The following is a 22,612-nucleotide window of genomic DNA, read 5'->3' on the forward strand; positions in this document are numbered from 1 at the left end:
GGCCATTTTATTACTTTATCGTGTCCTCAAACATTTCTCAAACATGCTGGACCTATTTTGTTCAAACTTGGCACAAAGACAATACATGAGAGTATACATATGCAGAAGATTTTGTTTTGTAATCCGATCAAAGATGGCCGACTGGCGGCCGTTAACTCCGTACTGCAAAATTACAAAAACCACGGGGGCTATGACATTTTATGTCTTTTTCTCCTTGTTTATATCATTTTAAAGTATGCACTTGGTGACACTCTGTCACTGGAATGAGCAACTGTGTCATTTGCAAAGTAAAGATAATATCCAAATAAAAGAGATCAGTTGAAAACGAAGAGAATTGGGCCCAATATGCTTCCTAGAGGAACGTTAGCCTCCATAGCTGGAGCAGTTAATGAGGAGCTATCTCGAATTGCACTGTTTTAATCAATTAATTAATTTTTTTTCACCACAAACAGATCGACCATCCATCTGCACTGAACCTGCACTCCCTGTACCCGGTGAAAGTGTCTCCATCACTTGCAGTGTTTTTTCTCCTCCTGGATCGATCCTGACCATGTCGTGTGACGGAAGGAGCAAGTTGAGCAATCTCTCTCACTCACAGTCGTGGAACAACAGCACAGTGAGCCTGAACATCACCCTCTCGGCTGCTCGCCAGCAGATGTTAAAGTGCTCCTGTTACCTTCTCGATGAGAACAGCAAGATGATTGCACATGCTGAGAAAGAGATCAAAGTAAAAGGTGAGTAATTGTGTAAGCAACAAGCGGTGACGTGTTTCACTCATTTTAATCGGACGTATGCATAGGGTAGTTGACCTTGTAAATGGTGGTAATTCGGAGGAATTGTTAAAACCTACCTTCATAACGCCACCTGAGATAAGGTGGTCTGTACAGTTACCGATGTGATCATTGTTCGTCCTGCATCACCATTACCCACAATGCTTTTCTTATCTTGCCAACTTGGTTTTCTTGGTGATGTAGTGGTTTTGCAACCTTTGACTGATTTAAATGGAGAAAACCACACCTGCCTGTGGTACACAGGAACGTCTGGTGACTTCAGTTTGGGACTGTGCATCACAGCTGCATTCAGTGGATTTTTGTTTCTGGTGGCCATGGTGGTGTGGTTTGTGTGGAGAAAATGCAAAGGTAGGTGAATTGTGATCTGGAACTTGAGTACAATCGTTTACCCCACTTGTGAAATGGAATTGCTGTGTAAGTATGACCCTTTGTTAAATACAATTCCATGTGAATCACTTGGTATTAATGTGTGAAGTAGTGTATTTACATTCGGTATGCAAAATGTATGCTCTTCGGTAGTTTGCTCATCTCTCTGGTCTTCATTAAATTCCTGGTAAAATTGGATCTGACTAGAAGTGCCAGTACGGGGAAAGTGCACACTGTGCACTTTAGATGCTCCATTAGGAATTTAGGTCGATTTACAAAATCCCTTCACGGGTCGGCTGGAGTGTACGATTCACTCCCTTGCCTTGTAAGGGCCAGCCCTGGCATATAACTGCAGATGTTGCCACAGATCTTCAAATATCATATGGGGTCAGATGTGTACAGTGACATTGTTCTTCATGAAAGGACCTGTTGGGTAATTATTGATTCAATGTTTAAAATATTTCTTTCCAGCATCGAAAGCCAATGATACCAACCCCCAGAGAAATAATGAAAACATCTACATGAACACACAATCTGCACATGTGAGGAATCACTATTGTTACTAAGGTCTTGTTACTATTAGTAGTCTACAGTCACGTGAAAAAGTAGGTACACCCCATGTAAAGTTTTGACTTTTTCAACATATTTCAACATACAGCTATTTGATCTTCATTTCAACAATATTGATAGATAAAGGTGATATAATATAACAAATATCATGAAACATTTACATTTTGTAGTCCATTGGATAATTTAAATAAACATAAATGCAAATTTCACATGTGGAAAAAGTAAGTACACCCCTGAAGGAGCAGTGCTCCTGCTTGAGACGGACGAAGTGACGGACAAGACACAAACTCGTCCGAGAAGATGTTTAATGTATTAATCAACTCGGGAACTCTCCAAGCCCGTTTATCGGGTTCGCATACATATAATCCAAGCCAAAAAGCATACGTCAGAACCAAAGCCACGCCTCTCAGGCGATGCACGCTTTGGTGGTCATGTGACCGACAGGTGCAAGCAATTATAACCTCGGCGCCGCGGTTTGTCCGCCGGTTACGTCACCGGCTGGGGCAAGGAGATTATGTTGCTGGTCTCGAGCTTTGGGGGACCCATGGGTCGCTACACACACCCCCCCAGAATCGACTTGGTCCAGGAAGGTCAACCTGAGGGGGGTCCGGATGACCCGACCGAAACGACCCCTGGCTGGTCACGGGGGGGGGGGGGGGGGGGGGTCCGGTGTGGTGGCGGGTGGCCGGACGGGGGGTGCAGTGGACGGGGGGCGGCCACGCCGCGGTGGGAGAGCCAGCCGTAGCGGCTGGCCGACGTCCATGTGGGCCGGCTTGAGGCGGTCCACCGAAATCCGGTCCGCCCGGCCGCCGATGCTGACGACGAAGGACTTGTTGTCCCGTCGTAGGACCCGGAAGGGTCCGTCGTATGGTGGCCGGAGCGGCCCCCGGTGCGCGTCGTGGCGCACAAAGACGTACTCCGCCGTGCGGAGTGCTGGGGGGACGTAGGATTGGGGGTCGCCGTGGCGGGACGTGGGCACCGGGGCGAAACGTTGGGCGGCCTCCTGGAAGTCCGTGCGCTGGCGCGCGGCGGACCAGCGGCTGGTGGCGTCGGGCACGAACTCGCCCGGGACGCGGAGGGCCTGGCCGTACACCAGCTCGGCGGTGGACGCCTGGAGGTCCTCCTTTGGAGCCGTGCGGAGGCCCAAAAGGACCCACGGGAGCCGGTCGGCCCAGCCGTCGTCCTGGAGTCCGGCCATGAGTGCGGTCTTCATGGAGCGGTGGAACCGCTCGCACAACCCGTTGGCCTGGGGGTGGTAGGCCGTGGTGCGGTGCAGGGTAACGCCCAACGTGCGGGCAACCGCGCCCCACAGTTCGGACGTGAACTGTGGGCCGCGGTCCGACGAGATGTCCGCCGGTGCGCCGAAACGCGCGACCCAGGTGGCGATGAACGCCTGGGCCACGTCGGCGGTGGTGGTGGAGGCGAGGGGCACGGCCTCCGGCCACCTGGTGGTCCTGTCCACCATGGTAAGCAGGTGGGTGAACCCCTGCGATGGGGGAAGGGGACCCACCAGGTCCACGTGGACGTGGTCGAAACGTCGCTCGGGCATGGTGAAAGGAGCCAGCGGAGCCTGGGTGTGACGGTGGACCTTGGCCCGCTGGCAGGGTGTGCAGGCGTTGGCCCCGTCGCGGACGTCCCGTCGCAACCCGTGCCAGACGAAACGTGCCGACACCAGCCTCTGGGACGCCTTCCGGCCCGGGTGAGAGAGGCCGTGGAGCGAAGCAAAAATGCGACGCCACCAGGTGACCGGCACAACGGGGCGAGGTCGGCCTTGGGAGACGTCACAAAGCAGGACCGTGTCCGCGAAGGGGACGTCAGCCAAGCGGAGGCCCGTGTCCGCCACCCGGAGCGCCTGCACCATGCCGTCGGTGGCCTGGTCCGTCGCCATCAGGGCGAAATCGACGCCGAGGTGGACGGCGTTGGCGCCGGCTCGAGAAAGGCAGTCGGCCACGGCGTTCTTTCCGGCGACGTGCCGGATGTCCGTGGTGTATTCCGACACGGCGGAGAGGTGGCGCTGCTGGCGGGCCGACCACGGCTCCGAGACCTTGGCCATGGCGAAAATCAATGGCTTGTGGACGACAAAGGCCGTGAACGGGCGGCCCTCCAGGAGGTGGCGAAAATGGCGGACGGCCAGGTACAGCCCGAGGAGCTCGTGGTCGAAAGTGCTGTACTTCAACTTGTTGGGCAGGAGTTGCCGGCTGAATAACGCGAGCGGCTGCCAGGCCCCGTTTACCCATTGTTCATGAACCGCGCCCACGGCGTAGTCGGAGGCATCCGTGGTGGGGGCGATGGGAGCATGGGGTACCGGGTGGGCCAGCAGTGTGGCGTTGGCGAGGGCCCGTTTCGCGCCGGTGAAAGCAGCGTCCATGTCCGTGGACCAGACGACGTCGCGCTTCGCCGGCTGGCCGCGGAGGGCGGTGTACAAGGGCCGCATGAGTTGCGCAGCTCGGGGCACAAAGCAGTGATAAAAGTTCACCATCCCGAGGAACTCCTGCAGTGCCTTGACGGAGCGGGGGCGCGGGAAAGCGGCGATGGCCTCGACTTTGGCCGGTAGCGGCACGGCGCCGTTCCGGGTGATGCGGTGGCCCAAAAGGTCGATCGTCACCTCACAAAAGTGACATTTGGCCGGGTTGACAATCAAGCCGTGCTCGCTGAGGCGGCCGAACAGCTTCCGGAGGTGGAGGAGGTGCTCGGCTCTGGACGTGCTGGCGATGAGGATGTCGTCCAGGTAGGTAAAGAGGAACGGCAAGTCGCGCAGCACGCCGTCCATCAGGCGCTGGAACGCCTGTGCCGCGTTTTTGAGGCCGGAGGGCATCCGGAGGAATTCGAAGAGGTCGAAAGGTGTAATAACGGCCGTCTTCGGGATGTCGGCCGGGCGGACGGGCACCTGGCGGTACCCCCGAATCAGGTCCACTTTTGAAAAAATGGTCCGCCCCGCCAACCGGGCGGAAAAATCCTGGATGTGCGGGACGGGGTACCTGTCGGGGGTAGTGGCGTCGTTGAGGCGGCGGTAGTCGCCGCATGGCCGCCATCCGCCCCCCGGCTTCGGGACGATGTGCAGCGGCGAGGCCCAGGCGCTGTCGGAGCGCCGCACGATGCCGAGATGCTCCAGCGCGGCGAACTCAGCCTTGGCGATGGCGAGTTTGGCTGGGTCGAGACGGCGAGCTCGGGCGTACACTGGCGGGCCCGTAGTGGGAATATGATGCTCGATGCCGTCACGCACCGCGACGGCCGAAAACGTCGGTCGCGTGAGGGCCAGGAACTCCGCGAGGAAACGCGCGAAGTCGTCTGCCAACGGGAGGACGCAGGAAAGCTCGGTGGGCGCGGAACGGCTCAAGGCGCACGCCAGCAAGCTGAAAGTTTCGGCGTTGACGAGACGCCGGCGTTTAACGTCGACCAGCAGTCCATGGGCGCAAAGGAAATCGGCACCGAGCAAAGCCATGGGGACGTCCGCCGTCACGAACTCCCAGCGAAAGAGCTGGCTGCCGAAGCGGAGGGCGACGGTGCGTGGGCCGAAGGTGCGGATGGCGGAGCCGTTGGCAGCGATTAAGGAGGGGCCACAAATGGCGGCCCGCCTGTCCTCAGCCGAAGCGGGAATGACGCTCAGCTGAGCGCCGGTGTCGCAGAGAAAACGCCGCCCCGACGCTTGGTCCGCGATGAATAGCAGGCTTCCGGAACGGCCGGCGCTCATGGCTGGTAGTGAGCGCCGGCCCGACCGTTTCCCAACTTGCCGAACGTGCACGGGGGTCGACATGATCGGGCCCGCCGCCCAAACCTGGCGTGGAAATAACACCAGGCCAGGTCTGGCGGGGGCTCCGGTCGACGCGTCGGGACCGGGCGACGCGGCGTCGCCGCTGCCAGTCGCGCAGGCCCGGCGGCCTCCGGGAAGGAAGCTGCATCGCGGGTGTCGGGCGGGTGGGCGGGAAACTGCGCTGCGGGCGCCGACTGGGCGGCGGGCGGGCTCCCGGCAGCCACCCCGACGAGCTGGCTCGCCGCTCCGATGAGCTGGCTTGCCGAATAGATCTTGCCGGCCTCCCTGGCGAGGTCGCGGGGGTTCGTGATGGTCATGCTTGCCAGGGCGACCCGTAACTGGGCCGGGAGCTGGCGGAGAAAAAGCTCTCGGAAAAGGAAATCCGAGGGGTGCTCGCCGAGCAACGCGAGCATGTAGTCCATACGTTCGGACGGGCGCGTATCGCCGAGCTCAGGAAGGCCGAGCAGGCGTCGTGCGAGTTCAGCCGGGGAGAGGGCGAAAGCGCCCAGAAGAAGTGCCTTGATGGCATCGTACTTGCCATCAGCGGGCGGGCTCTGGAGGAGGCTCAGGCAGCGGACGGCGGTCACGGAGCCGAGCGCGGCGACCACGTAATGGTATTTAGTGGTGTCCTCCGTAATGCCACGCAGGGCGAACTGGGAGTCCGCCTGAGCGAACCAGACGGCGGCATGTGCTTCCCAGAAAGTGGGCAATTTGAGGGAGACTGCCGTGTCCATCGCGTGTCGTAAACTCGGGGTCACCAGTGAAGGAGCAGTGCTCCTGCTTGAGACGGACGAAGTGACGGACAAGACACAAACTCGTCCGAGAAGATGTTTAATGTATAATCAACTCGGGAACTCTCCAAGCCCGTTTATCGGATTCGCATACATATAATCCAAGCCAAAAAGCATACGTCAGAACCAAAGCCACGCCTCTCAGGCGAGGCATGCTTTGGTGGTCATGTGACCGACAGGTGCAAGCAATTATAACCTCGGCGCCGCGGTTTGTCCGCCGGTTACGTCACTGGCTGGGGCAAGGAGATTATGTTGCTGGTCTCGAGCTTTGGGGGACCCATGGGTCGCTACACCCCTACATTTATCACTACTTCAAATACCTAAAATTAGAATCAGGTGCACCACCTCAGGTGCAAATTATTAAAACATCGTTAGAGAGGATCTTGGAGGAACTTGTCTTATTTAAACCTCAGACATTTAGTTTGGTTTGCTCTTTGTTGTTGAAGTGTGCGGCATCACAATCCCTAGATCAAAAGAGCTCTCTGCGGCTTTCAGAAAGAAGGTTATAGATGCCTACGAGTCTGGGAAGGGATTTAAAAAGATCTCCAAACAATTTGAAATCAATCATAGCCTGGTGTTGGCTTAGCGGTTAGGGTGCCGGCTTGGGATCCTCGGATCCTGGGTTCGAATCCTGATCGATCGCTGAATTTACGCGAGGGGGGTTAACTCAGCCTGTCATCCTTCCGAGGTCGGCTAATTGAGTACCATCTTGCTGGGATGAATGATCACAGCGTGTACCCCGATTTAGAATAGGTACACCGTATCCCTGCGCATCGTAAGAGGCGACCAACGGTTGGTGTCAGGAAGGGCATCCGGCCATAAAAACATTGCCTCAAACAGGGAACCATGACTGTCATGGTGCCCGCAAGGCTATCCCCCGCTCCAGCGGGGAAAATGGCCTTAAAACAATCATTCATTCATTCATTCATTCGACTGTCCGGAAGATCATCTACAAGCGGAGAAGATTCCAAACAACTGCCAACTTGTTCAGGCCAGGCCACCCCAGCAAGTTCAGCCCAAGAGGAGACCGCAAGATGCTTAAAGAAGTCTCTAAGAACCCCAGAATGTCATCAGGGGACTGACAGGTAGCTCTTGCCACTGTTGATGTCAAAGTGCACGAGTCTACTATTAGAAAGAGGCTGCACAAATTTGATCTACATTGGAGGTGTGCCAGGAGGAAACCTTTGCTGTCCAGAAAGAACATCAGGGCAAGAATAAAGTTTGCCAATGAACACCGAGGCAAAGACCAGCACTTCTGGAACAATGTGCTCTGGACAGATGAGTCAAAGGTAGAGCTATTTGGCCACAGTACCAGAAGACATGTTTGGCGAAAATCAAAGACAGCATTTGACCAAAAGAACCTGATACCAACTGTAAAGCATGGTGGTGGAAATATTATGGTTTGGGGCAGCTTTGCTGCATCAGGGCCTGGGCAGCTCACTATCATAGAATCCACTATGAATTCTTCATTGTACCAGAGGGTGCTTGAGGATAATGTGAGGCCATCTGTCGGAAAGTTGAAGCTCAACCGAAGGTGGACCTTGCAACATGACAATGACCCTAAACATACCAGTAAATCCACCAAGAAATGGCTGAAAAGAAAGAAATGGAGGGTTCTGGAATGGCCAAGTCAAAGCCCGGATCTAAATCCCATCGAGATGTTGTGGGGGGATTTGAAACGAGCTGTGCATGCAAGAAACCCCCCAGACATCGCACAGCTGAAAGAATTCTACATGGAGGAGTGGGCAAAAATTTCTCCCAGTCGGTCAGAGACTGGTAGACAGTTATAAGAAATGCCTACTTAAGGTTGCTTCTGCCAAAGGGGGCAATACCACCTATTAGAGCCAAGGGTGTACTTACTTTTTCCATATGCGAAATTTGCATTTATGTTTATTGTCCCCCGTCGCACAGTGGAGCGAAAGGGGGACTATGGTTTTCCCCTCCGTCCGTGTGTCCGTCCGTGCGTGTGTGCGTGCGGGCGTGCGTGTTTGCGTGCGTGCATAAGCGAAGGACCGCATTCGAATTTGGTGTGTGGGTGCAACCCACGTCAAAATCCAAGATGGCCGCCGCTATGTATGTCTGATGCCATGTATGTCTGAACCTTGTGAGATGAATATCTTGAAAAATAAGCGAAGTACCAACTTCTAATTTGGTGTGTGCGTGTATCTCGGCATAAGGAAGAATGCTATTGAAAATTGGGTCGCCACGTCAAAATCCAAGATGGCCGCCACCATATATATGTCTGAACCTTGTGAGCGAAATATCTCGAAAAATAAGCGAAGTACCAACTTCTAATCTGGTGTGTGGCTGTATCTAGGCACAAGGAAGAACGCTGTTTAAAATTGGGTCGCCACGTCAAAATACAAGATGGTCGCCGCCATGTATGTCTGAACCTTGTGAGATGAATATCTTGAAAAATAAGCGAAGTACCAACTTCTAATCTGGTGTGTGGGTGTATCTAGGCACAAGCAAGAAGGCTGTTTAAAATTGGGTCGCCACGTCAAATTCCAAGATGGCCGCCGCCATGTATGTCTGAACCTTGTGAGATGAATATCTTGAAAATTAAGCAAAGTACCAACTTCTAATTTGGTGTGTGGGTGTATCTCGGCATAAGGAAGACCGCTATTGTAAATTGGGTCGCCACGTCAAACTCCAAGATGGCCGCCACCATATATATGTCTGAACCTTGTGAGTGAAATATCTTGGAACATAAGCAAAGTACAAACTTCTAATCTGGTGTTTGGATATATCTAGGCATAAGGAAGAACGCTATTGAAAATTGGGTCGCCACATCAAAATCCAAGATGGCCGCCTCCATGTATTTCTGAACCTTGTGAGCGAAATATCATATCATAGCATGTTTTCTGCATCTTCCACTTTGTCAACTCACATCACTTCACCGACAGGGGACCTAGGCGTAATGCTTGTTTAAATTATACAATGGACTACAAAATGTAAATGTTTCATGATATTTGTTATATTATATCACCTTTATCTATCAATATTGTTGAAATGAAGATCAAATAGCTGTATGTTGAAATATGTTGAAAAAGTCAAAACTTTACATGGGGTGTACTTTTTCACGTCACTGTATATAAAATTTGAAGATTTTGCAATGATTTATTCAAAATGGAGAGTTTTAAATCAATTGGTGGTGTGATGGTTAGAGCATCCGCTCCGAGTCTGTGAGGTCTGCGGTTCAAACCCCGGCCGAGTCCTACCAAGTACTTAAAAAATGGTATGTGCTGCTTCCTTGCTTGATGTTCAGCATTTAAAAGGAAAGAGCATGGACAATCCCCATTGGTTGGCATCCATGGGGAAGAGAAAATTCTTCTAAGGATATGCCCCGCTGAGTGCGGTGAGAAAAGTGGCGCCATTGTTATGACGTCACTGGTACCCAGCGTATGCCGGGAATTGAAGGCAGTGATGCACTTCCCCCAAGATATGCGCATGCGTGTGCCAGCTCCATTACGAGCCTTAGACCTTGTGTATTTAAAAACAAACAAATCGAAATCCACAATTGTTGAACTGCAAATGCGGTTGTTCAATCATTTAATTTTGTTTGACTTGAACACGATTGTAACTGTTTTTAACACTCAACCTTTTAGAGAGACCGTTCCACATCAACACTATGTTTAGGCAACTCCTACTTTGGGGTTGTTTCTTTATGAAAACTAAGATCTTGGCAGTTCCTGTGTGCAATGAGTTTGTATAAATGGTGCAATCTCTTCTTGGAATGCAGTGCGTGTCCCGTTCATTAAAGTGCAGAAATGAACAGCTGTTGCCTTGTAATATGGAATCTGACGGGGACTACTGTTCCTTAAAACTACGACAAGGCAATGTCTACAACACTCTCCGTCCAATCCATCACAGCCGACAGCAAAACCACAACAGCCTTCTCTCCTCTCAACACTGACTTTAAGATCGTTATTTCTTTGGAGCAATTCTATGGTCGTGATTTTCCATCACAGGAGGAATTCTCAATATAACTTTCATTTATTCCATGAATGCATTGCTGGTGCTTGGTCATATTTTTTCAGCAAATCGCAACTTTCCAATAAAGTTGGCTCCTTCCTGTTGCTGAAATGTTCATTTCCTGGTCCAACCTTATATAATCAAATGAACATCTGAATATGGATAATTGCAGGCTTCGTTGAATCGTTGTAGATTGTGTTTATGCAACACATTCATTCATCTTTTTTTGCAAACAATGACGTCTTACAATTTGTAGCATTATTCATCTTTTTTGCAAACAATGACGTCTTACAATTTGTAACATTATTCATCTTTTTTGCAAACAATGACGTCTTACAATTTGTAACATTATTCATCTTTTTTGCAAACAATGACGTCTTACAATTTGTAACATTATTCATCTTTTTTGCAAACAATGACGTCTTACAATTTGTGGCATTATTCATCTTTTTTGCAAACAATGACGTCTTACAATTTGTAACACTAGGGCATTGCCCGTACTATATCTATATCTAAAATTATATCCCCCCCCTCTATTTACATGAAATGGTTTGGTCCAAAGCGAACGGCTTCCGGAGTTTGGTAAAGAAATCGCCATCGCGTGCACAAACGCGCAGGAAAGCGAATGAATCGCAAATTCGTTTTTATTAGTTTTAAAACATCGTTTAACGCCAACATAGCGCCAACATAGTTTGCAAACGTGAAATAAATGAATACGCTCTCAAATGTGCCATCCGAGGCAGAGTGTGTCCGCCACGTTCGGCACACGCGATAGTTCGCTGCTCTCTGATTGGTTGAATCGTTTTTTGGACATAGCTCGGTAAGTAATTGTCCGATTAATATGAAACCTTGAAAAGGCACATCCTCGGGTCCCCAGCAATATACCTGGCAAGTTAAAAGTATATCGGACCCGTGGTTGTCGAGAAACAGCGGTCACAGACAAACGTACAAACAGAGATTACTGGAATTATAGATAGATTATTCATCTTTTTTGCAAACAATGACGTCTTACAATTTGTAACATTATTCATCTTTTTTGCAAACAATGACGTCTTACAATTTGTAACATTATTCATCTTTTTTGCAAACAATGACGTCTTACAATTTGTAGCATTATTCATCTTTTTTTCAAACAATGACGTCCTACAATTTGTGGCATTCAAGTGTTAATAAAAGTTTTGACAAACTACCTTTATTTTCCTTTGTTGTGTGAAAGGTTTGTTGGAATTAACCTTCAAAAGGAAGATGTTGTATCGGATTTGATGTGATGGAGTTGGAGATGCTGCATCAACACTTTGGGCTCTTTTTTGCCACCGTATAAAAATTTACTTACTTTACTGCTTTAAGGGTTTACTACTTTTAGGCAACATGTTATATTGAAAATGAGAATTTCTCTATTTTTTGTGATGTATTTTCCCTTGATTAAGTGGAATAGTTGATGATGTAATTATTGTCATTATTGGACTTTGAATATAATACTTACACTGGTAATAGTGCTGCCAGCACTATTAGTACCAGCTTGCTGGGATGAATGATCCCGGTGTGTACCCCGGTTTAGAATAGGTACACCGTATCCCTGCGCATCGTAAGAGGCGACCAAGGGTTGGCGTCAGGAAGGGCATCCGGCCATAAAAACATTGCCTCAAACAGGGAACCATGATTGTCATGGGGCCCACAAAGCCAACCCCCGCTTTAGCGGGGGGAAATGGCCTCAAAACGATCATTCATCATTCATATATTCACTGGTAATAGTTTTGTCATTGAATCGTTTAGTATTTGCGGTGTTTGTTAAGGATAGCGGAATGTAAACTATATACAATATAATCACAGTATAAATGGGCCATGCCTGTGGTGGAGAAGCCCATGTACACGACCGGTCAAAAGTTTTAGAACACCTCAATTTTTCCAATTTTTATTGAAATTTACGCAGTTTAATGTCCAGTGAATAACCTGAAATGGTACAAATGTAAGCAGTAAAATTGCTCGAGGTTTAAAAAAAAAAAGTTTAGGTTAGCAAAAATGGGAAAATAATGTAAATTGCACAGTTATATTGTAAAAAAAAAAGGCCTTCTTCAGGGAACAAGTAATGGGTGAACAACTTACAGCTGTTCTGCAGCAATGTAAGTAAATTAAGCCTTGAAAGTTGATGCAAACAATTCCTACAGGTGTCCCAAACTCTGGTGATTACTTGATTACAAACCCACAGTCTGTATAAAAGCAGTATTGGAACAGACTGTTATTACACCCTCTGAAGCATTATTTGGACAATATTGCACTGCAGGAAGTAGTATATTGGAAACTGGAGGAAACTCTGACAGGAAGAGGTCTGGCAGACCCAAAGCCACAACAGAATCAGAAGACAAGTTTCTGAGAGTCAACAGCTTGCGTAATAGGCAGCTCACAGGACAACAGCTTCAAGCACAGCTTAACACTGGTCGAAGTAAGCAAGTCTCAGTTTCAACTGTGAAGAGAAGACTTCGAACTGCAGGTTTGACAAGGTCGAGTGGCAATAAGAAAGCCATTGCTAAGATGGCAAAATAAGAAAAAGAGGCTTGCCTGGGCCATGAAGCACCGCCAGTGGACTACTGAAGACTGGAAGAAGGTCTTATGGACCGATGAATCAAAATTTGAAATCTTTGGTTCATCACGCAGGGTTTTTGTACGCCGTCGAGTAGGCAAAATGATGGTTCCTCAGTGTGTGACACCAACTGTCAAACATGGAGGCGGAAGCGTGATGGTCTGGGGCTCTTTTGCTGGATCCAGAGTCGGCGACTTGCACAGAGTGACTGGTACCCTGAACCAAAAGGGCTACCACAGCATTTTGCAGCGCCATGCAATACCCTCTGGTATACGCCGAGTTGGTCAGGGGTTCATCCTACAGCAAGATAATGACCCTAAACACACCTCCAGGCTCTGTCACAACTACCTTCGAGGAAAAGAACAAGACGCAGGCTTCAAATCATGGAATGGCCAGCACAGTCTCCAGACTTAAACCCCATCGAGCTGGTTTGGGATGAACTGGACAGAAGGGTGAAAGCAAAGCAACCTACACGTGCAACACATTTGTGGGAACTTCTGCAACAGTGTTGGGAAGAATTTTCCGAACAATATTTGATTTCCAATTGTAGAAAGAATGCCACGAGTGTGTTCGGCGGTTATATCTGCAAAAGGTGGCTACTTTGCTGAGTCAAAAAATGTAATTACATTTTGTTAAACAAAATGATTCTATGATTTATTTTTTTATCTCCAATTGTTTATTTTTTCTATGCTTGATTTCAGAGTACATCGAGACATTAAACTGCGTAAATTTCAATAAAAACTGGAAAACTTGAGGTGTTCTAAAACTTTTGACCGGTAGTGTTTATTTATATATACTAGGGCATGCCCCTACTATATATATATATATATCTAAAATTATATCCCCCCCCCTCTATTTACATGAAATGGTTTGGTCCATTCGCAAAGCCAAAGCGAACGGCTTGCGAGTACGGTGACAATCCCCCCCCCCCCCCCCTCTATTTACATGAAATGGTTTGGTCCAAAGCGAACGGCTTGCGAGTATGGTGACAATCCCCCCCCCCCCCCCCCCCTCTATTTACATGAAATGGTTTGGTCCAAAGCGAACGGCTTGCGAGTACGGTGACAATCCCCCCCCTCTATTTACATGAAATGGTTTGGTCCAAAGCGAACGGCTTGCGGAGTTTGGTAAAGAAATCGCCATAGCGTGCACAAACGCGCAGGAAAGCGAAAGAATCGCAAATTAGTTTTAATTAGTTTTAAAACATAGTTTAACGCCAACATAGCGGCAACATAGTTTGCCAACGTGAAATAAATGAATACGCTCTCAAATGTGCCGTCCGAGGCAGAGTCTGTTCGGCACGTTGGGCACACGTGATAGCTCGCTGCTCTCTGATTGGTTGAATCGTTTTTTGGACATAGCTCGGTAACTACTTCTCCGATTAATATGAAACCTTGAAAAGGCACATCCTCAGGTCCCCAGCAATATACCTGGCAAGGTTAAAGTATATCGGACCCGTGGTTGTCGAGAAACAGCGGTCACAGACACACAGACATACACACAGACAAACACACACACAGAGATTACTGGAATTATAGATATATATATATATATATATATATATATATATATATATATATATATATATATGTATATATATATATATATGTATATATATATATATATATATATATATATATATATATATATATGTATATATATATATATATGTATATATATATATATATGTATATATATATATATATGTATATATATTGTTACAGACGCGGTGGTGGATGTTGGTTCACCGAGCGGTTTGGTATGACCGCGCCTGCACAAGTTACCCGATTATACTCGAACGTTGCCGAGTCGCGCTACGCTAGGTCAATGAAGGAAAAGGACACAACGGCTGGGATTCAAAGGACACGACACCAGGGATACGGTTCTCAAGACCCCCGGAGGAGGTTATATTATGGCGGAAGGTTAGACTACAGAGACGAGAGGTACAGCATAGTAAGATAGGCACTTAGACACACTCTTATATTAACCCCAACAGACGACAGATAAACGGGACAAAAGGCTGACTCACACGGGGATTGATGGCAAGGAAAGGCAGAATCGATGGCTCCAGGTGCACCTGGGCTCAGGGCAGAATCGACCCGGTTCGGTCCGGTCCAAAGATGCGGGGAGGTATCGTCGCGCTGGGGGTGGCGGTGGCTTCCTCTGCTCTCCGTAGTTCAGGCGCATCTGACGTCACATCCGGTAAGTCGCCGCGTATATCCGGCGGGGAGTGACACGCCCTCGGCTCGTTAGCTCCGCCCCAGATGGAATCGGTCCGCCCTTCTTATTGGGTGCGGGGGGTTTACCAGGCTCCGCCCTTGACGAGGAGCTGACAGCCAGCCCCTTCGTGGTAACCCCGTGGAGCGCATGGTCATGGCGGCTAACCGAGCCGGTGTGAGGACGCACACTCCCCCTGCGCCGCGCCGCGCCCCTCTGTTGTTGTAGTTGTTGTTGTTTGGGGAAGAAGATGGGAGGAGGTATGGGAAGGTCCTAAACTCACTACTGGTGCCATATAATCACATTCTGGTGCAACGAAGAGTCAGAATTAATGGAAACGAGTCCTTAACTGACATAGACTAAGAATAACTAGCAAGATGTCCGAAAGTTGTCTACGTGAGATGCGGTGGACCTGGGCACGACATTTAATGGGGGAAAAAGGGGAAGGTCGGTTCTACAGAGTGTTGTTTACAGACAATGGGACTAGGGAATGGGGGATTGGGGATAGTTGGGGAGTATTGGGGAAATAGGGGAATATTTACAAGCGGATATGGAGGCCAAATTCCATATTCGCAACAATATATATATATATGTATATATATATATATGTATGTATATATATATATATGTATGTATATATATATATGTATGTATATATATATATGTATGTATATATATATGTATGTATATATATATATGTATGTATATATATATATATATATATATGTATGTATATATATGTATGTATATATATATATGTATGTATATATATATATATATATGTATGTATATATATGTATGTATATATATGTATGTATATATATATATGTATGTATATATATATATATATATGTATGTATATATATGTATATATATATATATATATATATATATATATATATATATATATATATATATATATATATATATATATATATATTGTTGCGGATATGAGGACTGTATATTTTTTTGATTGTGTGAATTATTATTATTGTTTATTCTGCGCCTCCTGCCTCCGGAGCTGTGTAAAGGTCAAAGGGCATCCCATAATTAGTCCATAAAGCATCCACACCACAGCCAATCATAGAATACCCCTGTTCAATAGTTATATCTTATTATGTGTTTTTAGGGTAAGGCTGTGTCTCCCATTAATTGAAATACTCCATTGCACCAGTGAAAGAGATAGATTCCCTTCATTCCCACTCCCAATACTTCCATTCCCCCCTTTTCGTCAATTGCAATTCGCATTGCCAACTGCATGTTGGGCGGTTTTCCCTTCATCCGCCATTGACCACGAGGCAGGGTTGGGGAAGAAAGGCGTGTCTCCACCTCGTCATAGAGGGGAGGAGTGAGCCAGCCCCGAACAACCAACCGAGCACGAGGGGTTTGGTTTGAGAGGGCGGAGGAAGAGCGATCGGGGAGGTTCGCAAAGGTTCAAGGGTGGGGCTATATATAACCCATGAGAGACGCCCCCACGAGATATGAGCTTTTACAGAGGAGAGACGAGTACAGGGAAAGGAGCTGGGTCATCAGAGCAAGAGCGCGTGGAGAGGTCCATGACAAGAGCTGAGTTGGTCGTCAGGGGTGGTCAGTGGTTGCGTTGAGTCGTTGCGTTGGAGAAAGAGTGGTTGGACAAACAAAAGAGAGAGGAGAGAACCCGTCACGCGAGAGAACCCGTCACGCGAGAGAACCCGTCACGCCAGACCCCCCACCAGCAGCGTTGGCTTGGCTCCACCAAGCAGCTCCGACCCGCTACCCCGCGCACACGACAGGATCGGTGGCATCGGCGGCCGTCGAGGTCCAGCCCGACGTCCCGTGCGGGATCAAACTCCAGCCAGCTCCGGGCCTTCCTCCAGCCACCCACCTCCTGTCATTCCTGCCTGCAATTTCCATCCATTTGCGTACGTGAGTTTGTTTTGTTCGTGCTGTCCTGGGTAGTAACAATAAGTCTGTATAAGCTAAAGATTGCACTGTGTCACCTGCGTCTCATGTCCCTGTAAATAAACGTGACTGCTTGCTTCCTACTTATATGTGTAAATAATAAATCCAATTACTCTTCTGTCCGTCTTCTCATCTTATTCCTTTTCCTCTTTGCATTCGGTCGTTTTAGAGTTTTCCAGATTGGGCAGCTGCGGTGCGATACGGCCAAAGTTTGGGGTGAATCGGGTGAGTTGGGGAAGAATCGGGGGAACTGTTAGGTCGCGGTAATACACCACCGCTCGGTCAATATAACATCTTAACCGCGACAGTAACTTGCTCACTTATATATATAACTTGCTCACTTGCTCACATATATATATATATATATATATATATATATATATATATATATATATATATATATATATATATATATATATATATATATATATATATATTGTAACGATTTTGAGAAGTGTGTAACGAATTTGAGAAGTGTGTAACGAATTTGAGAAGTGTAACGGTTTTTGAGAAGTGTAACAATTTTGGAGGAAGTGTAATGAATGTGAAAACGTTACAATGGAAACGTTACAGTGTGAACGTTAAAAACGTACGGTACCACCCTGTAATGTAAATAATGGTCGCAGTCAGCGTCCTAGTTAATTGCATGAAATATACACGCAGGTCACGATATATCTTTTAAATAGTGTATTTCCTTATTCCATGTAGGCTAAGTATGTGTTTTCCCACTAGATTGACTTTGCATTGTATCAAACAAAATAAGCGTAGGCCCTTCCAATTTCCCCAAAACCTCCCTTCCAATTGCCTTCCGCATTTTGGCCGGTTTTCTTCAAACCACCATTGGCCACGAGGTAAGGTTGGGGAAGAAAGGCGTGTCTCCACCTCGTCATAAGAGGAAAGGAGTGAACCAGCCCTAACAGCCAATCAACACCGCGGTGAGTGACCCGGTAGGCGTGCCCTCGGAGTCGGCGGCTTGATTTCGCTCGAGGTGATAAAAGCGACTGCAGGGGACTGCTTTATGAGATGAGCTGGAGATGACCCTGGGAGAGGAGCAAAGAGGCTGAACCAAAAAGGAGCGGTGAGATGCGAAACGCTCCGAGCAAAAGAGGAGAGGTGCTCGGCAAGGAGACCAGCTTTGGAGAGACGCGCTGAAAGGAGGGAGACGGCCCCGCCCCAAGAAGAGGAGCAGGTGTGCCGAACCAGCACGTGACGTCTACCGCGGTGGATACACGACGGAGGGTTTCCCGCCAAAACCGCGAGGGATTGCGAACTGCGCGCTCCCGACCTTGCCTCCATCTCAAGCCTACCTGCCTGCAATTATCCCCTGTGTAAGTGTGAACGTCCTGTCCTGCTCGTTTGTCTTGGGGCTAAGTAAAAATGAATAGTGTAAGTTAAGGATTCGCTGTGTTACTGCTTCTTCCATCCATTGCTTGTGTGTGTATAATAAAACCTGTTCTTCCTCCGTATTCTTCTTCTTCTTCTTTTTCATTCTCTTTCGGTCGCTTTAGAGATTTCCCGATTGAATATCTGTGGGGCGATCTGGTCAACGTCGGGTGGAATCGGGTTTTAATCGGGGAGGAACTGTTCGGACGCGGTTAAATACACCACCGCTCGGTCAATATAACATCTAAAAGCCGCGTCTGTAACATTTGGTGTCTGGGAGTGGGATTCGAGGCCCGACCAAATTTTTAAAAAAACAACGAATAGAGGAAAAAAAAAAAAAATTGGTCAAAATTTGGAGCGGCCGAAATTTGTTTTGTTTTATAAAAGCCGGGTCGGTAACATTTGGTTGTCAGGAGTTGGATTCGGACCTGGGCCTAAATTTGTTAGGCCCAAATTTTGGAACACCAATTGTGTTATAGCAGTAACATTTGGTGTCGAGGAGGGAGATCGGACCCGAAATCGGACCCGAAGCACGCTTAACGCGCTCAAAATTACAAGCTGCCGAAATTTCTTTTGTTTTATAAAGCAAAACCCGAATTTTGAGATCGCGCCATGGACAATCAAGGCGATCGGATGTCGGTGGGAGAAATAGACAGGGTGGAATCGACCCAGGACCTCGGGGAAATGTATATGGAGGAAAGGAAGGAGGAGAAAAATAGCAATGTGGTTGCGGAAGTATCAGACGCGCAAAGTGGCGTCCTCACGCACGTGGTTGAGGGGGCCACGGTCGCGGAACCAATTAGCGCGGCCCAAATACAAGCCTTCATGGCCCAATTCATGGCGGAAATGCAGAAAAAAACGACAGTATGGAACAAATAAAGGCGCTCATGGTCCAGACAAGTGAAGACCTGAGGAATGACTTGGGAAACCAAATGAGGGACGAAGCGAGGGGTACCGGTGAGGAGTTAGACAAGAAATTTGGGAAGTTCGACAATAATTTTGAGGAGTTAGACAAGAAATTTGGGAAGTTAGACAATAATTTTGAGGGGTTAGACAACGGGATAAAAGAGGTAAAGAATGGGTTAACGGGGGTGGAAAACAGAATGGCTGCCCAGGAGAATCAGTTAGAGGGGGTGAAAAATGGGTTAATGGGGTTAGAAAATAGGATGGAGGACAAATTGCGGGAAATAGGGGAACAATCTGCCAGGGAAATCAAACAAATGGGAGAGCAGATAGAGGAGGTGAAAATCGGGGTAGAAACCAAACTGGATGCTCAGAGGGATGAATTGGGACAGATGAGGGTGGCATCTACAAAAGAGATGGAGGAAATACGACGAGGGGTGAGTGAGGAGGTTTCGGGGCTGCGCGAGGAGGTAAAGCGAGGTGAGAAGCGTATGGAGAAAGAGGTGAGAAATAATACGGCTAAGTTACAAGGGGGAATAGAAGATCTGACGAAGGGAGTAGAACAGCTGACAGTCGGACAAAGGGAACTAGCGGACCAAGTGGAAAAGAACACTGCAATCATCGGGGGTTTAAAAGCGACACAAAAGGACATTAAAAACGAATTAATAGCAACACAAAAGGAATGTCAGATGGTACATGAGGGGTTGACGAAGAAGTTGGAGGAGGTGACAGAAGTGATGGAGACGAAGGACCGAGAGGTGAGGACGCACATCAAAACGGTTAAGGTGGCGTTAGAGGAAGAAATAGAGGGGACGCACCGAGAAATAAAAGAGGTTAAACAAAAACTAGAGGAAGTGGAAGAAGAGGTGAGTGAAATTAAGAAGAGACGGACAGAAACTAAGAGAGAAATCCAGGAGGAGGTAATGGAATATGTACAAGGTCTGTGTTCAAATCATGATGTGATGCTCACTAACCAAATAAAGAGTTTGCAGGTGGCAAAGGAGGTGCGAAGACGAAGTACGGAGGTGAGTGGCAATGTATATGATGTGGGGAAAGCTTCAGTCGGCTTGGGGATTGGTTTGGATCCGGGTGTTCGTGAAAGGCCGTTGGTGAAGTGTGACAGGTCAGGTGTGCGAAAAAAGAGGTGTGCGAGAATGTCCGACCATGGGGTGTGTGAGGAAAAAGTGCACGCCGAGGAGTGAGTGTGCCGTCAAGAGTGAGTTGGTCGAAGCGCGTGTGCGAGGGGGTACATGGAAGCGCGGTGTGGTGAGTGTTACGGAGGAAGTAACGAGAGAGTGTACACCTGTGGTGAGTGTTACGGAGGAAGTAACGAGAGAGTGTACACCTGTGGTGAGTGTTACAGAGGATGTAACGAGGAAGTGTACGCCTGTGGTGAGTGTTACAGAGGATGTAACGGGAGGGTGTGCGCGAGAAAGGTGTGTAACGGACGGGTGCATGAGGAAAGAGTGTGCCGTCGAAAGTAAGGGTGAGTGCGCTGTCAAGAGTGGTGGTGAGAGTAGTGAGAGTGACAAGGAGCGTGAGTTGGTTGTGACAGGTGAGCGAGGATGTACACCTGGAATGGAAGGATGCACACCTGGAATGGTAGAGCGTGTGTGGGAAGGCACATTTGAGTTGGTAGTGAGGCACGTGGTTGGGTGTGCGAATGAGGGCACACCTGTGATTGTCACAGAGGAAGTGACCAAGGAGGGGGCGCGAAGAGGTGTGTTGGTGAGGTGTGCAACCAACGAATGTGTGCCAAAGTGTTCGGTGGTCAGGTGTGTGACCAAGTCGGCGAGCGGAATGAGTGTACCGAGGTGTGTAAGGAATGGTACGAGGAGAATGGGAACAGCTGCATGTATGAGCAAGAAAGGTGTAGCGTATGCATGTAAGCGTCCAGGTGAAGCGTCGACGGTAACCGGTTTAGCGGTTAGGGCGACTTATAGCCGAATCGGGCCCTCGGTGCGTGCCGGGCTTCGCGTGCCGCGAGAACCAGCGGGGATTGAGCCACGGCGGGTTCGAAAGGACCGCCGTGCGCGATCCACGCTGGGCCTCGCGTGGAACGGCCGCGGCCGGGCTCCACTAGGCGGAGCGGGCGGCTGGATAGGAAGGGTCGTTATGGCGACCACGTTTTGTTGAGAGGTGCCGGCAGGTCGAGATCGGGACATTGGATGGCTCCACGCCGAGGTGGTGCGTGGGATCTCGGGCCGGGTAAGCCCCCGCCCCTGCCCCGAATACGGGACGCATCCAGCCGCCAGCACAAAATAATTCGCGTTCATTGCTCGGCTGTACGAAGCCAGGCTGTAGATGTGAATTGGCGCACCGAGAGGATGTAATAAGTAGACGGATGATGATGGTAGTGATTTGAAACGAAATTAGAAAAGTGAATAGAATTGGCAGTAAATGGAAAATTTTTGAATTGGTTGGAATTTGGACGAGCAAAATTGATAGTGAGAGACCCCCGATGTGGTGGGATGGCAAATCCACCATCCCTCACAAGTGGGGGCAAAGGAGCAATAGCTTATGGGGTGTATGGCAGTGAAAACTAGCCCGGGTGGGTTAGGTTATATTGATAGGGCCCTAGCGAAGATGACATTAGGTGACGTTAAGGTTAGTTAGTGACTGATACCTGTAGTGGGGACGCAGGTAGATTAGTGTGGATTATAATGACGTGGGAGCGCAATAGTTTAAAGGGACGACTGGGAAGCGCAAGTTTCAGAGGGGAGTAGTTAGCTGAGATGATGCCGTGTGTGTGAGGATTGAACAGGTGAGAATGGAACAGGTGTGATTGCACAGGTGTGCAACTGAACAGGTGTGTGGAGCAGTGTATGAGGGAGTAGTGGTGATTGCGTGTTGTGTTGACCAAATGGTCCAGGAAGAAAGGAGGGTGCAGGTGGCACCAGGTATGATTGCACAGGTGTGCAACGACAGGTGAATGAAGAACAGGTGTATGTGGTTGTATGGAATAAATGGTATGGAGTAGTGGAATGGATGGTCGTGGAGTGAGAATGGTGGAAATTGTGGAGTGGAGTGGATGGTGCGAAGGTGTGAATGGGGGAAGAGTGGACCCCCATCACGGATACCCGGGGCGGGTAGTGTAAGTGTTAGGTAGAGGGTACAGGTAAATTGTGGTTGGATATTGGCATCTGTGGTGCGGGTGACAGAATGGTATGTGGATGGGTGCATTGGTGTTGTGGAAATGGCTGGGCGTGTAGCCTGTTAGTGTGTGTAGTTGGTTTGGGCACTCCACCACTGTAAGGATGTCGGCCAGGTGAGGCCGCAGGTGGGCTCTGGGAGCTGGTAGTAGTTGTTGTGGATGGGGCCCGAGGATCCGGAGGACGGACCCGGG

General features: G+C 48.7%; 1 protein-coding gene across 1 annotated transcript; it reads left to right on the plus strand.

Moving 5' to 3' along the window:
- The first annotated feature begins 475 nt into the window (after positions 1-475).
- Positions 476-11,180, plus strand: LOC137432112 (uncharacterized). Its single transcript, XM_068123836.2, has 4 exons — positions 476-734; positions 1,035-1,139; positions 1,629-1,699; positions 10,012-11,180. The coding sequence occupies exons 1-4, from the start codon at positions 551-553 to the stop codon at positions 10,183-10,185; spliced, it is 534 nt and encodes a 177-aa protein (XP_067979937.2). The 5' UTR covers positions 476-550; the 3' UTR covers positions 10,186-11,180.
- Positions 11,181-22,612: the final 11,432 nt, after the last annotated feature.

Source organism: Myxine glutinosa, chromosome 8 (genome assembly GCF_964187855.1).
Source record: "Myxine glutinosa chromosome 8, kmMyxGlut1.1, whole genome shotgun sequence".
In the NCBI taxonomy this organism is placed as follows: domain Eukaryota; kingdom Metazoa; phylum Chordata; class Myxini; order Myxiniformes; family Myxinidae; genus Myxine; species Myxine glutinosa.

Bases quoted from the DNA above. Each gene is read 5' to 3' on its own strand.
- LOC137432112 (XM_068123836.2), top strand. From the start codon at position 551: ATGTCGTGTGACGGAAGGAGCAAGTTGAGCAATCTCTCTCACTCACAG. The intron at 1,140-1,628 runs GTAGGTGAATTG...ATTTCTTTCCAG, and splicing joins TGTGTGGAGAAAATGCAAAG to CATCGAAAGCCAATGATACC. The intron at 1,700-10,011 runs GTGAGGAATCAC...CTTGGAATGCAG, and splicing joins TGAACACACAATCTGCACAT to TGCGTGTCCCGTTCATTAAA.